We start from the raw sequence: 12792 nt of genomic DNA on the forward strand, positions 1-12792 counted from the left end.
TCAAAATTGGAGTCCTCTGACGGAGGCGTTTTGCACAATCTGCAAAAATGTATTTGGAACTTTGAACCATGAACTTTTCGACACCTATCACTGTTGGCTATATTTCATCTTACAACAGCTACATAGAGGCAGTATTTAGTTAAATGGTACAATGTATGCATCAATATTACACTAATTGGGACACTAATTTTCATTACAGATAACATCAAACAAAAAAACGTGGGTACACTTTCAGTTATTGTGAAAACTTTCATCACCTTTCAATGCCTTAGCTTTGAAATGTAAATGTTTATACATATTCAGATTGAGTTATCTTTCTAAAATGTGTATAGTATGCCAAGTTATTTAGCTACATGTATTTACCACTGCAGCATGGAGAAAGTCAAGAGGAAGCAGTGGAGTGAGGTGGACATGTTCCATGCCATGGAGGACTGCGGGGCAGGGATGGCTATCCGCTAGGCTGCCAAGGTTAGGCATCTTTTGTTTTTAGGAGATTACCATGTGTATGTGAATTTTATCTGCTAGTAACAGTTTTCTTTTCTTATCTACCAAGGTGCATGGTGTACCTCGGCAGACCCTGGCGGACAGGCTGAGCGGCCGGGTGACCCATGGTTGTCGCAGTGGACCACCCACATTGCTTGCACCAGAGGATGAAAAGTCTCTGGTGCAGTACTGTATCTACTGCGCCAGCCATGGGTTCCCCTTCACCAGCCAGAGGCTGATGAAATACGCCGACAAAATACGCAGGTATTTGGTGTTCAATGTGTTTATGTATGTAGAATGCTGGACTGACTGTTATCAATGTGTGTGATGTAAATGTGGATGTGTATGGTGATGCCAAAACAAACATTTTCATCCTGGATGGACAATTATATATTCTATTCTATTGTAGGTTTTGGCACCCAGGGGAAACAATCCCACCACTGGGGAAGAGGTGGTGGGAAATGTTCAGGAGGAGGCACAATAACCTAAGCATGAGGAGGCCGGACACCCTGGACAGGGGGAGAGCTGAGTGTGCCACACGTCCGACGATGGACACCTTCTTCACTTCTTATGAGAAGCACTTGGAGGAGAGTGGGTTGAGGGAGAAACCCAGACAAATCTATAACTGCGATGAGTCTGGGTTTCGTAGCGACCAGAGCAGGCACAAAGTGCTGGCTCCCCGGGCGCAAAACACGTGTACCAGCAGGCTCCGGGGACCAAGGAGCACATCACAGTGCTGGCCTGCTTCAACGCAACTGGGGAGGACATCCCCCGTTTATCATCTACCCCAAGTGTTTCCCCGGTGGCCACTACACACTGGGAGGCCCCCCAAGCCTTGTATGGACGGTCAAGCAGTGGCTACATTGACGGGGACCTGTTCAGGAAGTGGTTTCAGCACTTCATTAAGTATGCAGTGAAAGAGCGCCCTCTCCTTCTCCTCTTTGATGGGCACAAGAGCCACATGGACCCGGAAGTGCTCGCGGTGGCACTAAGGGAAGGGGTTATACTTCTTTGTCTTCCACCACACTGCACCCATGTCCTGCAGCCGCTGGACGTGGCATACTTTGGCCCTTTAAAGGCTGAGTTCTCCAAGGTAGCTGGAGACCTTAGCCATTTTGACCACTCCTACATGGTAAACAAATCAGAATTTGCCAGAGTATTCCGCTACCCGTACCAGCGATGCAAGGACATGCGCTATGTGGTGGAAGGGTTTAAGAAGTGTGGCCTCTTCCCTTTTGACCCTTCAGCCATTGAAGGGTCCCGTTTAATGCCGTCTCGAACCCTACCGGGTCCCAACACCGCCTCTACTGGAACCAGCAGCAATGTGCCATCCATCAGCACCTCCTCCCCAGCGACCACAGGAGGACCCTCAGCCCCTGCCCCAGTCCCAGCCGCTGCTCCAGTCCTATCCCTAGCTCTAGAAGAGCACCCCCTAATAGAGGGGGCTGATAGCGAAGGACCTGGGGCACATCCTTACTGTCCTGAAGTATCGGCTGGACCGATACAGAAGACTCCCTGTGGTCGCCACATGCCTCACCGGGGAGGAATACACGCGCCAGTGGCAGGAGAGGGGTGAGAAGGAGAGGGCCGGGGCAGAGGAGAAAGAGCGTCGGGCAGCCCTCAGAACACAGAGGGCACAGGAGAGGGCTGCCATGGATGAGACCATTGACGCCATCGCCTCTGCTGGACCCCCTGCTGGAACCACTCCTGACAGCTGCATCACCACTGCCAGTGCCTCCCAGTGTGCAACACCTGTAGGAGCCGCCGGAGTCCCCAGCTGCAGAAGAAGGCCACATGCCTACTCTCCCGGCCACACCATCGTCGGCCCCTCAACCCCACCATTACAAACACCAGCTCCTCCAAGCCATCGTCGGCGGTTTTGTCCACCACCACCCCAATGCACACCACCCCCCATGTCTGTCACCACCAACACGGCCTCCTCTGGACCAACTTCCTCCTCCGTCTCCCCTGGTCACACCACCATAGCAGCCTCGTCTGGTGTCCCTGCCCCCTGCAATTTGGAATACCACCACCTCCACAGGTAAACACATGTTAAATTACGAAAAAAATGACTGTTTGTTATCTGTTTTATAAAACAGCAATGTAAAAAATATATATATATATCTTTATATATCTACAGTAAATAGCACCAGCCCTCAAGTCATCTCCGCCTCCTCCAAAACCTCTGCAGCTTCCTCCAGAGGTATTGATGTAAAAAAGTAGAAAAGGGTTTTCATGCAACATGCTCTGTCTAACACTACTTTTTCTCAAACTGCAGCACAGAAAAGGAAGAGAAAAGCTACACCGGTCACATCTGTCACACCACCCATGGCACCACTCTCAGGTACTTCATAATCTGTTTTTCTCGCTCTCTCAGTTGTATCAATTACTATTGTTGTTGAAGAACTTCTACATTTTGCAAAACCATATTAATCAATTTGTATTATTATTTAATTTTTTTATAAAAGAAGACACCACCTGCTGTGCTCGCTGCGGGGAGCGTGATCCGCCTGCAAGCTCCCCTCAGGAGTGTAGATCCGAGGTGCCATGGGTGTGCTGTGACTTTTGCCAGCACTGGTTCCACTGCAGGTGTGTGCAGTGGGATCAAGAGGTAGCGGTGGAGCTGGATTTTTATTGTGATTTTTGTGACAATATAGGGATGGAGGTCGAGATTTAATTGTTTGTTTTGTTTGTGTTCATATGAAATTATTTATTTGTTCAAAAAAATAAATGTCTAAAATATAATATATATATTTATTGAACCCATCTTGTGTATTTCTTCCTTTACTTTACAAGTGCACCTCTGCAACACAAACTCCAACAGTGTTTTCATTGTTTTATGTTAATGCACATAACTGAAATTAAAGTGTATTTGATGTAAATTATTAATACTCATATTTCATTTGGTTACAACACTGAATATGTTGGTGAAGAACCATTTTTTAAGAGTCCACAAGAGGGCGCACCGGGCTACGCAATGAAAAGTTGACAGGCAAGTCATTATTTTTTACCTGAAGACTAGCCAACTAGTCAGCTATCTAGTAAACACTTCGGGTACGTGGTTGGTGTCTCTTTTTTCAACAAAATTAAACGGATATATCTTGTACTTGAACAAAATAGTAAGGTGCCCAATAACTGGGGGCCGTATACAGATAATACGGGACGTATTTTTTTGCTAAACCGCTTATCAAAAGCAGATAACAGTAATATTTTCAAATGAAATGTCAAACTTGCTAATTGCTAAACCGTTAGCTAACATTTTTACGACACCAATAATCACAAAACATTGAAGGCTTGATCACAAGATAACACTGTTGAAGGTAATATATTTCTTAAACGCTGTTGAATATGACGATAATACGGGATTCTACGCTCTGTTTTTTGGAGTTCCACCTGCAACTGCACACAGATGTTCATAAGAGACAAGTTTCTTCCGAATCGAGAACAAAGAAAGTATCGCCAAGGTTTGTAAAAAAATATCCTGATTATGGTAAACAGCAGCCTATGCAAGATCTCAGATGAGCTTTAGCTCTGCCACTGAGGTTCGTGTTTACATGGCTATCTAGCAGTAATGTTAGAGGCTTTGATTCAGTTAGTCTACTGGGAGGAGAAGATGTGTCTTTCCCCAGGATACCCTTGCTTGTGGAGATAATGCTAGCAACCGAATGCTTTAATAAAGGATGAAGGTATAGTAGACCCAAGTAGCCTATTGTAAACTGTAACACATCTCACAATTAGAGTAACATGCAATTTTATCATTGGGGACATCACACTTTGTGCTATAGAGTATAGACTGTTGGGTTTAACAACATTTCCAAAACTCCATACCTGATCATAGGCTTTTGTTTTGAAATGTGTATGCCAGTAATGTTAATTTTATCACCAGCACTTTTGGAACCATAGCACCACTGTAGCTATATAATCCAACCACCTTGACTGATGACTGTCAATTCCTGCTGGAAGTTTCTAACTTTCACAGACTAACCAACCTTTTCTAACTTTCACAGACTGACCAAACTTTTTTCACAAACGTTTTTAGAGTAAGATTGTTGGTCATGAAGATGTCCCTTTCCTAAAATAGTGTAGCAAACAAGGGGCGGGGAAGCGAACCCAGGTTACATGCGTGAAAGGCACACACCCTACGCATCGCTCCAACAGATTTAACCCACTTGGTCAGAATTGTAATGTGGCTCACTGTATTAGCGAGGATCACTACACCGTTTCGACCACTTTGACCACCAATATGCAGCCTACAGTTTTTTAGAGAGACAATAGATTTGTGGGAGTCCTTCGTAATTAAAACACTAACCAGCCGTAACATACGCATTCGATTTCTATTGTCTGCCATTTTCTTTTAGCCTCTGATTACTTTTATCTCCTAATGAAGATGTGTGTTGGTGTACTGGTTTTCCTCAACAGCCACCCTCTTTGGATGTATTATTGTTGCCGGCTGTACAGCCAGAGCTTGTGTGCTCGCCCAGGGTTTCAATTTTAGTCTATTTTAGGATTAGGGTTATGTCATGAAACGTGGGCTACTAGGCCTACATTATAAATATGATACAATCAGCATTTCACTTTGGATATGAATAATCCAAATTATCAATCAGTTATCAAAACGCTCAGATATAACCACCAGGGCAGGAGGGCGAAGAGATGAGAAGAGTAGGCTATCTCAGCTGATTTATGCAGGAGATTTAAAATAATAATGTAAAACATATCTGTAGGCTTTTTAGTAACTATTTGAATGATGTTTTAGTCCAATGCATGTTGGTTGAACGCTTTGACACCTTGAACGTGAAAGTGAGTGGTTCAGTGAGTGTCTCCGCCTAGAACATCACAGAGCTGATGAACGCAGCAACGTTCTTTTTCAGAACCATGGCGAGCGATGGACTCATGTTAGAGGAGGACCAATGCGCAGGTTGAAAGTGAACATATTTATTCAATTGGAATGATCCACGATCAAAACAACAGGCGATAACGTGATGTCTCGGTTACACAAACAAATAGAACAAAATCCCACAAACCGAAGAAAAACAGACAGTTTAAATATGGCTCCCAATCAGAGACAAAGACAGCGACACTGTTGCCTCTGATTGGGAGTACTCTAGCCAACATAGAAATAAACACCCATAGAAACAAAACCCATAGATCTACACACCCTGGCTCAACAAACAGTGTCCCCAAAGCCAGGGCGTGACAGTGACGCTGTCCCTTCTACTCCTACTCAGAGCCATTGATACAGTATTTTCTAAATGGTTATACTCCTACTGTTCTCTAAACAATAGTTTCATAGTTTACAATTGTATAAACTCCCAAATCATGCTCAAAATTCAATTTAATTGATGTCACTGTTGAGTGTTAATCAGTTTGATAAACATGTTTGTCCCATTGTGACATAGCCAACCATGACTTATGGAAGAATTTGACGTATTAATGGTCCCTATAAAACCCTGTAATTCTAAGAAAGAATTGTCAGATGGTTTTGAACTCAGTCAAAATCACTGCAGTATGTAGAGCGATAATGAGTAGGTCTATGTTCAGTCGTTTGTTGACAGCGACCCCGCTGAGATTCCTCCGCGAGAGGCCGCTTCTGAGTGCAGCTGGCCTGTTGTTTGCGTCCGGTTCGGCAGTCTACTTTTATAGCAAATATTACGGTATCGGTGAGGATGCACTGGCCACCGTGGAGAGCGTGGACCGTGTTGTCACGGTTGAGGAGGGTAAGTTTACATATTTGACAATGTCTAAATAGTAATAGTCCCAAATGCCACCCAATACCCTATTTCTTATTTTGACCAGGACCCATAGTTCTATGGTTAAAAGGCGCTGGTCAAAAGTAGTGCACTAAATAGGGAATAGGGTGTCATTTAGGTAGCAATCATGGTGATGACATTTTTACAGTGTAGCCCTAGATTAACAACAACAAACAAACTTGCTCCTTTGAAACCAAACCTTTGCTTTAGGTTTAATTGAACATGTTGGTACATTATGCAGACACATAAATACATTTGATGTAATACAATATAAAACACAAGTAAATATATGATCAGCCTAACTACATGGACAGATGTCTGGTGTCTTGTAGCTAGTATTTCTTAAACTTAGAGAAAACAATCCTTTATTGTTTTTCATAAAGATAATGAGCCCACCCTGGACCAGGAGGACCCAGTCCTTGTTCAGGTAAGAATGCTGCAGGCCTATCAATAGCTTGGGTGCCAGTCTTTCTGCTCTCTTGCCAATTCCATCGTGGCAATATGATATTGGCATCACAATCCCATAAGGAGTGGACAGAGAGCTGAAACAGACTGGCACCCAGGCTATAACAATACTGCTTCATTAGCAGGATTGGTTCAATAACAATCTGTCATTCAAACTGTCATTTTACTGACTCATAAATTGATCCTGATTTTCTTCCTTAGTATGTGGTTGAGGAGGTTGGGCACCGGCCCTGTCTGGCTTTAATCCCTTGGTCTGGACCTCTGTGGGTTCCCAGCTCTGTAAGTCCATCCATTCTGATACTCTTTGGTCTTCTCTCTGGTCTTAAAACTGGTTTATGTACTTATAAACATGACGTTTTCTGAAGAACAATATGGAAATACATTTCTGTAAACATATTCCCTATTTTTTATAACTGCAGCCAACATATTACCTTACCCATGCTGGGAGGATGCTGGTGAGAGAGCTGGCAGTGTTAAACACGCAGGTAACCATGCAGATTATTGGACAAAGCTCATCTGATCTAATAGGCAGGATTACCTTCAGTATCCACTACGGTAGTGAAATACTTTGATGTTCGTTCCCTCATTTTCTCACAGATAGCTAGGAGGATGGTATGGAATGAACTGTCCTCTCAAAATGAACAGGTAGCCATTCATATGCAGGTACCTCAGATGTTTCCTTAACCTTTCAACACAGACCTGTGTAGTGTCTCAGAATCTATCATGCAGTAGCCTCCTCTTGTGATCCTCCCTATAGCAGTCTGTCAGACCTATAGGTTACCTGTCTATCATTCAAACTTACTTTTAATTTGATCCTGTCTTGTTCCTTAGTATGTGGATGAGGAGGTTGGGCAGCGGACCTGTCTGGCTTTAATCCCTTGGTCTGGTCCTCTGTGGGTTCCCAGCTCTGTAAGTCCATCCATTCTGATACTCTTTGGTCTTTAGACTGGTTTATGTAACTTAAACATAAACATGATGCTTTCTGTAGAACAATATGAAAATACATTTCTGTAAACATATTCCCTATTTTTGTAATAGTCTGTAACACTGCAGCCAACTTATTACCTTACCCATGCTGGACGGATGCTGGTGAGAGAGCTGGCAGTGTTAAACACACAGGTAACCATGCAGATTATTGGACAAAGCTCATTTTATCTAATTGGCAGGATTACCTTCAGTATCTACTATGGTAGTGGGATACTTTGATGCCCTTAAAACTGTTCCCTCATTTTCTTACAGATTTGCGAGATTGAGCAGCACATTTCCATCTCTCGTGCTGGCATGATGGTATTGGATGAACTGTCCTCTCAGCTTGAAGAGGTAGCCATTCATCTGCAGGTACTTCAGACATGTTCTTAACATTTATATCTCAGACCTGTGTATTTCAACTATTATCATTGCAGTGTTCTCCTCTTGCAATCTTCCCTATGCCAATATTTTACTCCTATACAGTACCAGTCTATCATTCAAACTGACTCTTAAATTGATCCTGTCTTGTTCCTTAGTACGTGGATGAGGAGGTTCGGCAGCAGCCCTGTCTGGCTTTAATCCCTTGGTCTGGACCTCTGTGGGTTTCAAACGCTGTAAGTCCATCCATTCTGATACTCTCTGGTCTTTAGGGGGCTTAAACATAAACATAACTTTTTCTAAAAGAAACTTCTGGAAATACATTTCTGTAAACATATTCCCTTTTTTATAGCCTGTCAAACTGCAGCCAATTTATTATCTTACCCACGCTGGGAGGATGCTGGTGAGAGAGATGGCAATGTTAAACACACAGGTAACCATTCAGATTGTTAACCATTACTCATCTGATCTAATAGGGATAATTACCTTCAGTATCCACTAGTAGAATACTTTGATATCTTTAAAGCTGTTCCCTCATTTTCTCAGATTTTCACAATGGAGCAGCCCATTATCATCAGTTTCACTCCTGCTAGGAGGATGGTATGGGAGGAACTGTCCTCTCAAAATGAACAGGTAACCATTCATAGGCAGGTACCTCAGATGTTTCCTTAACCTTTGAACACAGACATGTGTATTTCAACTGCCAATTGTCTTAGAATCTATCATGCAGTGGCCTCCTCATTGATCCTCCCTATTCCAGTCTGTCAGTCCTATAGGCTACCTGTCTATCATTCAAACTGACTCTTAATTTAATCCTGTCTTGTTCCTTAGTATGTGGATGAGGAGGTTGGGCACCGGTCCTGTCTGGCTTTAATCCCTTGGTCTGGACCCTTGTGTGTTCCTATCTTTGTGAGTCTATCCATTCTGATACTCTCTGGTCTTTAGTGGACCCATGGGTGAGAGATTCTCAACTGGTCTTTCGTCTCAAATGCACCTGATTTGTGTCAAATGACGCACATGCTATAGGTCTACTTATACAGTGGGGGAAAAAAGTATTTAGTCAGCCATCAATTGTGAAAGTTCTCCCACTTAAAAAGATGAGAGAGGCCTGTAATTTTCATCATAGGTACACGTCAACTATGACAGACAAATTGAGGGAAAAAATCCAGAAAATCACATTGTAGGATTTTTTAATGAATTTATTTGCAAATTATGGTGGAAAATAAGTATTTGGTCACCTACAAACAAGCAAGATTTCTGGCTCTCACAGACCTATAACTTCTTCTTTAAGAGGCTCCTCTGTCCTTCACTCGTTACCTGTATTAATGGCACCTGTTTGAACTTGTTATCAGTATAAAAGACACCTGTCCACAACCTCAAACAGTCACACTCCAAACTCCACTATGGCCAAGACCAAAGAGCTGTCAAAGGACACCAGAAACAAAATTGTAGACCTGCACCAGGCTGGGAAGACTGAATCTGCAATAGCTTGGTTTGAAGAAAACAACTGTGGGAGCAATTATTAGGAAATGGAAGACATACAAGACCACTGATAATCTCCCTCGATCTGGGGCTCCACGCAAGATCTCACCCCGTGGGGTCAAAATGATCACAAGAACGGTGAGCAACAATTCCAGAACCACACGGGGGGACCTAGTGAATGACCTGCAGAGAGCTGGGACCAAAGTAACAAAGCCTACCATCAGAAACACACTACGCCGCCAGGGACCCAAATCCTGCAGTGCCAGACGTGTCCCCCTGCTTAAGCCAGTACATGTCCAGCCCCGTCTGAAGTTTGCTAGAGTGCATTTGGATGATCCAGAAGAGGATTGGGAGAATGTCATATGGTCAGATGAAACCAAAACATAACTTTTTGGTAAAAACTCAACTCGTCGTGTTTGGAGGACAAAGAATGCTGAGTTGCATCCAAAGAACACCATACCTACTGTGAAGCATGGGGGTGGAAACATCATGCTTTGGGGCTGTTTTTTCTGCAAAGGGACCAGGACGACTGATCCGTGTAAAGGGAAAGAATGAATGGGGCCATGTATCGTGAGATTTTGAGTGAAAACCTCCTTCCATCAGCAAGGGAATTGAAGATGAAATGTGGCTGGGTCTTTCAGCATGACAATGATCCCAAACACACCTTCCGGGCAACGAAGAAGTGGCTTCGTAAGAAGCATTTCAAGGTCCTGAGTGGCCTAGCCAGTCTCCAGATCTCAACCTCATAGAAAATCTTTGGAGGGAGTTGAAAGTCCGTGTTGCCCAGCGACAGCCCCAAAACATCACTGCTCTAGAGGAGATCTACATGGAGGAATGGGCCAAAATACCAGCAACAGTGTGTGAAAACCTTGTGAAGACTTACAGAAAACGTTTGACCTGTGTCATTGCCAACAAAGGGTATATAACAAAGTATTGAGAAACTTTTGTTATTGACCAAATACTTATTTTCCACCATAATTTGCAATTAAATTCATTAAAAATCCTACAATGTGATTTTCTGGATTTTCTTTTCTAATTTTGTCTGTCATAGTTGACGTGTACCTATGATGAAAATTACAGGCCTCTCTCATCTTTTTAAGTGGGAGAACTTGCACAATTGGTGGCTGACTAAATACTTTTTTCCCCACTGTATTTCCTGGATGAAATGTAATGTTTCTCTGTCTCTTTTAAAGGGTCTCGTCCAGGTGGTCCTCACCAACAAGAAGCTGATTGGTATTAAGGTACAGTCAGGCAATTTTTCACAGAAAAAATGTAAAGTGGCAAATGTCCATTTACCTATTTGAATAAATACATGTTGACAGAAAATGAAATTACACGTTCTAATCTCTTGCCTCATTTTTAGTTCCTTGGTAGAAGGATCCATGGACTCATGTCCGGCCTTGTCAAGAGGAGGTCTGAGTTCACCTATTATGAGGATGCCCAGGTACACCCCGTTGTTTCTCTGTGTTATGATTTATTTCAGTGTTTGGTTGAGGGGTTTTCAATATGGTGGTTTTCAGTGTTGGGCTGACAGTGTCACATGTTGTTTGTTAAACAGCAGGTGGATATCTCCACCACAGTGGAGGGGTACCAGGAGAGGGGGATGAGATGATGGCATATCAGTTCTCCACCTCTGACATCATCACCACCCCTCATGAGCCGTCCTCTGGCTCCTCTCACCAGTTCCCCAGAATTCTCCGCCTCCCCTTTCCCTTCCGATTCCCCTCCCAGTCCCCCTCCACCTTACCACTCCACCCAGGACCAGGACCAGACCCCTGACAGCACTCCTCAGGTAAAACTCTTTCTACAGTCAATAATTCTTATTTCATTTGTACTTGTGTGTACAGGTGTGTGTCATTGTTTTGGTATCGATAGGTTTGTGTTGTCTGTCAAGGGTCAAGTTGTTAGGTCAAGATGAAAGTATTGTTTTGATGTCACTGAATGTTTTGTCTGCTTCAGTTGATGTTGCAGGTGAAATGCAGTTTAGTAGAGTTAAAATTTTTTTTTATTTTTATTTCTTTTATTTTTTATTTTTTTTGGGGGGATGGATCAGCTTAATATTGCAGATAGATTGTATCTTCTATCAATGTAATTGTCTGCATCACTTCCAATCCCCCATGTTTTTTTTAATGTTTTATATATATATTCCCCTTTATTACTTTTCAACCCCACCATCCTTTCCCTACTTGGAGTAAATTAGTGAACAACAACGCCCAGGCCTCTACTTCCGGTCTATACTTACTATCTACACCTTATGGACAGAGTTAATTTTACAATAATTCTATATCTATATCTATATATACATATATATACATATATTTATTTATTTTTTTGCTCCTGAACTTCTTCTACTCTCAACCTCTCCGATCATTTTCATGATGTCCATCCGGTTTGCTTCTAAATGCCATATCTTTCTAACTGTGCTCTTTCCCAAAAGCTCCCAACATACAACCTATATACTTATTATGGACACAGTATGCTTACATTATTAGCTATCTTTGTTATTATTTGTTGTTATTTGTTATTAGTCCCATCCTTCAACTCTATTCAATACCTCCCATCTATCTCTTAACACCATCCATATAGGATTTCTATTTGCCATATATATTTCAACCATACTGTGATGTTTTACAAAAGTTCTGAACCTTTCTATTCTCATTGCTTCTACAGATTGTGAATTAAAAATAAACATTTTTGCTAAAAGTATTATTATATTATTGATTGATTGACTATGACTTTTCAGATCACCCAGTAATGCTATCTGCAAGGTTAGTTCCAGGTAAATATTGCAATCCTTTAGCCATTCCTGGACCTGTGTCCAAAAACAAGCTACAAATGGACAGAACCAAAACAAATGATCTAATGATTCTATCTCTTCACAGCAAAATCTGCAGAGCTGGGAAGATTGTAACCCCATATAAATAACATTCTATTGGTAGCAAGAATTTTATATAATAATTTAAATTGAAAGATTCTAATTTTTGAATCCGGTGTCGTTTTTGCGTGTCAGTTCATAAACACTATGCCATGGGATCGGTACGTCAAAGATCTCTTCCCAACTATTTTGCAATCTATATGGGACTGCTGTCAATCCTTTGGTCCTTAAGTGAAACTGATATACTTTTTTATTTATCACAGTTTTCCTTAACCAATTATGTTCTTTAATGCAAGGCCGACAGACAAGTTCCTTACTTTCTCCCCCTTCAACTTTCCTCTTCCACTTTTGGGTAAGGCTGCAATTATTTGGTTGTAATTTTGGGTAGAG

General features: G+C 42.3%; 1 protein-coding gene and 3 long non-coding RNA genes across 6 annotated transcripts; all 4 read left to right on the plus strand.

The window, feature by feature from the left end:
- Positions 1–3601: 3601 nt before the first annotated feature.
- On the plus strand, positions 3602–7766 carry LOC123488378. Of its 3 annotated transcripts, XR_006660038.1 has the most exons (8): positions 3602–3947; positions 4113–4169; positions 6025–6200; positions 6617–6660; positions 6900–6977; positions 7118–7183; positions 7296–7361; positions 7530–7569. XR_006660038.1 is itself a non-coding variant. In XM_045219298.1 (7 exons), the coding sequence occupies exons 1-7, from the start codon at positions 3832–3834 to the stop codon at positions 7641–7643; spliced, it is 660 nt and encodes a 219-aa protein (XP_045075233.1). In that variant the 5' UTR covers positions 3602–3831; the 3' UTR covers positions 7644–7766. The 3 variants fall into 3 exon arrangements, 2 of the variants coding, with proteins under 2 accessions (XP_045075233.1, XP_045075234.1); XM_045219298.1 differs by lacking the exon at positions 4113–4169 and having other exon boundaries at positions 7530–7766; XM_045219299.1 differs by lacking the exons at positions 4113–4169; positions 6025–6200 and having other exon boundaries at positions 7530–7766.
- Positions 7767–7784: 18 nt separating this feature from the next.
- LOC123488380 lies at positions 7785–8245 on the plus strand. Its single transcript, XR_006660040.1, has 3 exons — positions 7785–7817; positions 7938–8036; positions 8204–8245. It is a non-coding gene; the product is annotated as an uncharacterized LOC123488380 (long non-coding RNA).
- LOC123488379 lies at positions 8242–8954 on the plus strand. Its single transcript, XR_006660039.1, has 4 exons — positions 8242–8281; positions 8398–8478; positions 8592–8678; positions 8877–8954. It is a non-coding gene; the product is annotated as an uncharacterized LOC123488379 (long non-coding RNA).
- A 1747-nt stretch (positions 8955–10701) lies between these two features.
- On the plus strand, positions 10702–11129 carry LOC121562446. The gene is made up of 3 exons (XR_006660041.1): positions 10702–10768; positions 10891–10971; positions 11086–11129. It is a non-coding gene; the product is annotated as an uncharacterized LOC121562446 (long non-coding RNA).
- Positions 11130–12792: the final 1663 nt, after the last annotated feature.

This window comes from Coregonus clupeaformis, unplaced genomic scaffold (assembly GCF_020615455.1).
Source record: "Coregonus clupeaformis isolate EN_2021a unplaced genomic scaffold, ASM2061545v1 scaf2241, whole genome shotgun sequence".
Taxonomy (NCBI): Eukaryota; Metazoa; Chordata; class Actinopteri; order Salmoniformes; family Salmonidae; genus Coregonus; species Coregonus clupeaformis.

Coding starts and splice junctions, on each gene's coding strand:
- LOC123488378 (XM_045219298.1), top strand. CDS start 3,832: ATGACGATAATACGGGATTCTACGCTCTGTTTTTTGGAGTTCCACCTG. Junction 7,184..7,295: donor TGGCAGTGTTAAACACGCAG/GTAACCATGCAG, acceptor ATTTTCTCACAG/ATAGCTAGGAGGATGGTATG. Junction 7,362..7,529: donor AGGTAGCCATTCATATGCAG/GTACCTCAGATG, acceptor CTTGTTCCTTAG/TATGTGGATGAGGAGGTTGG.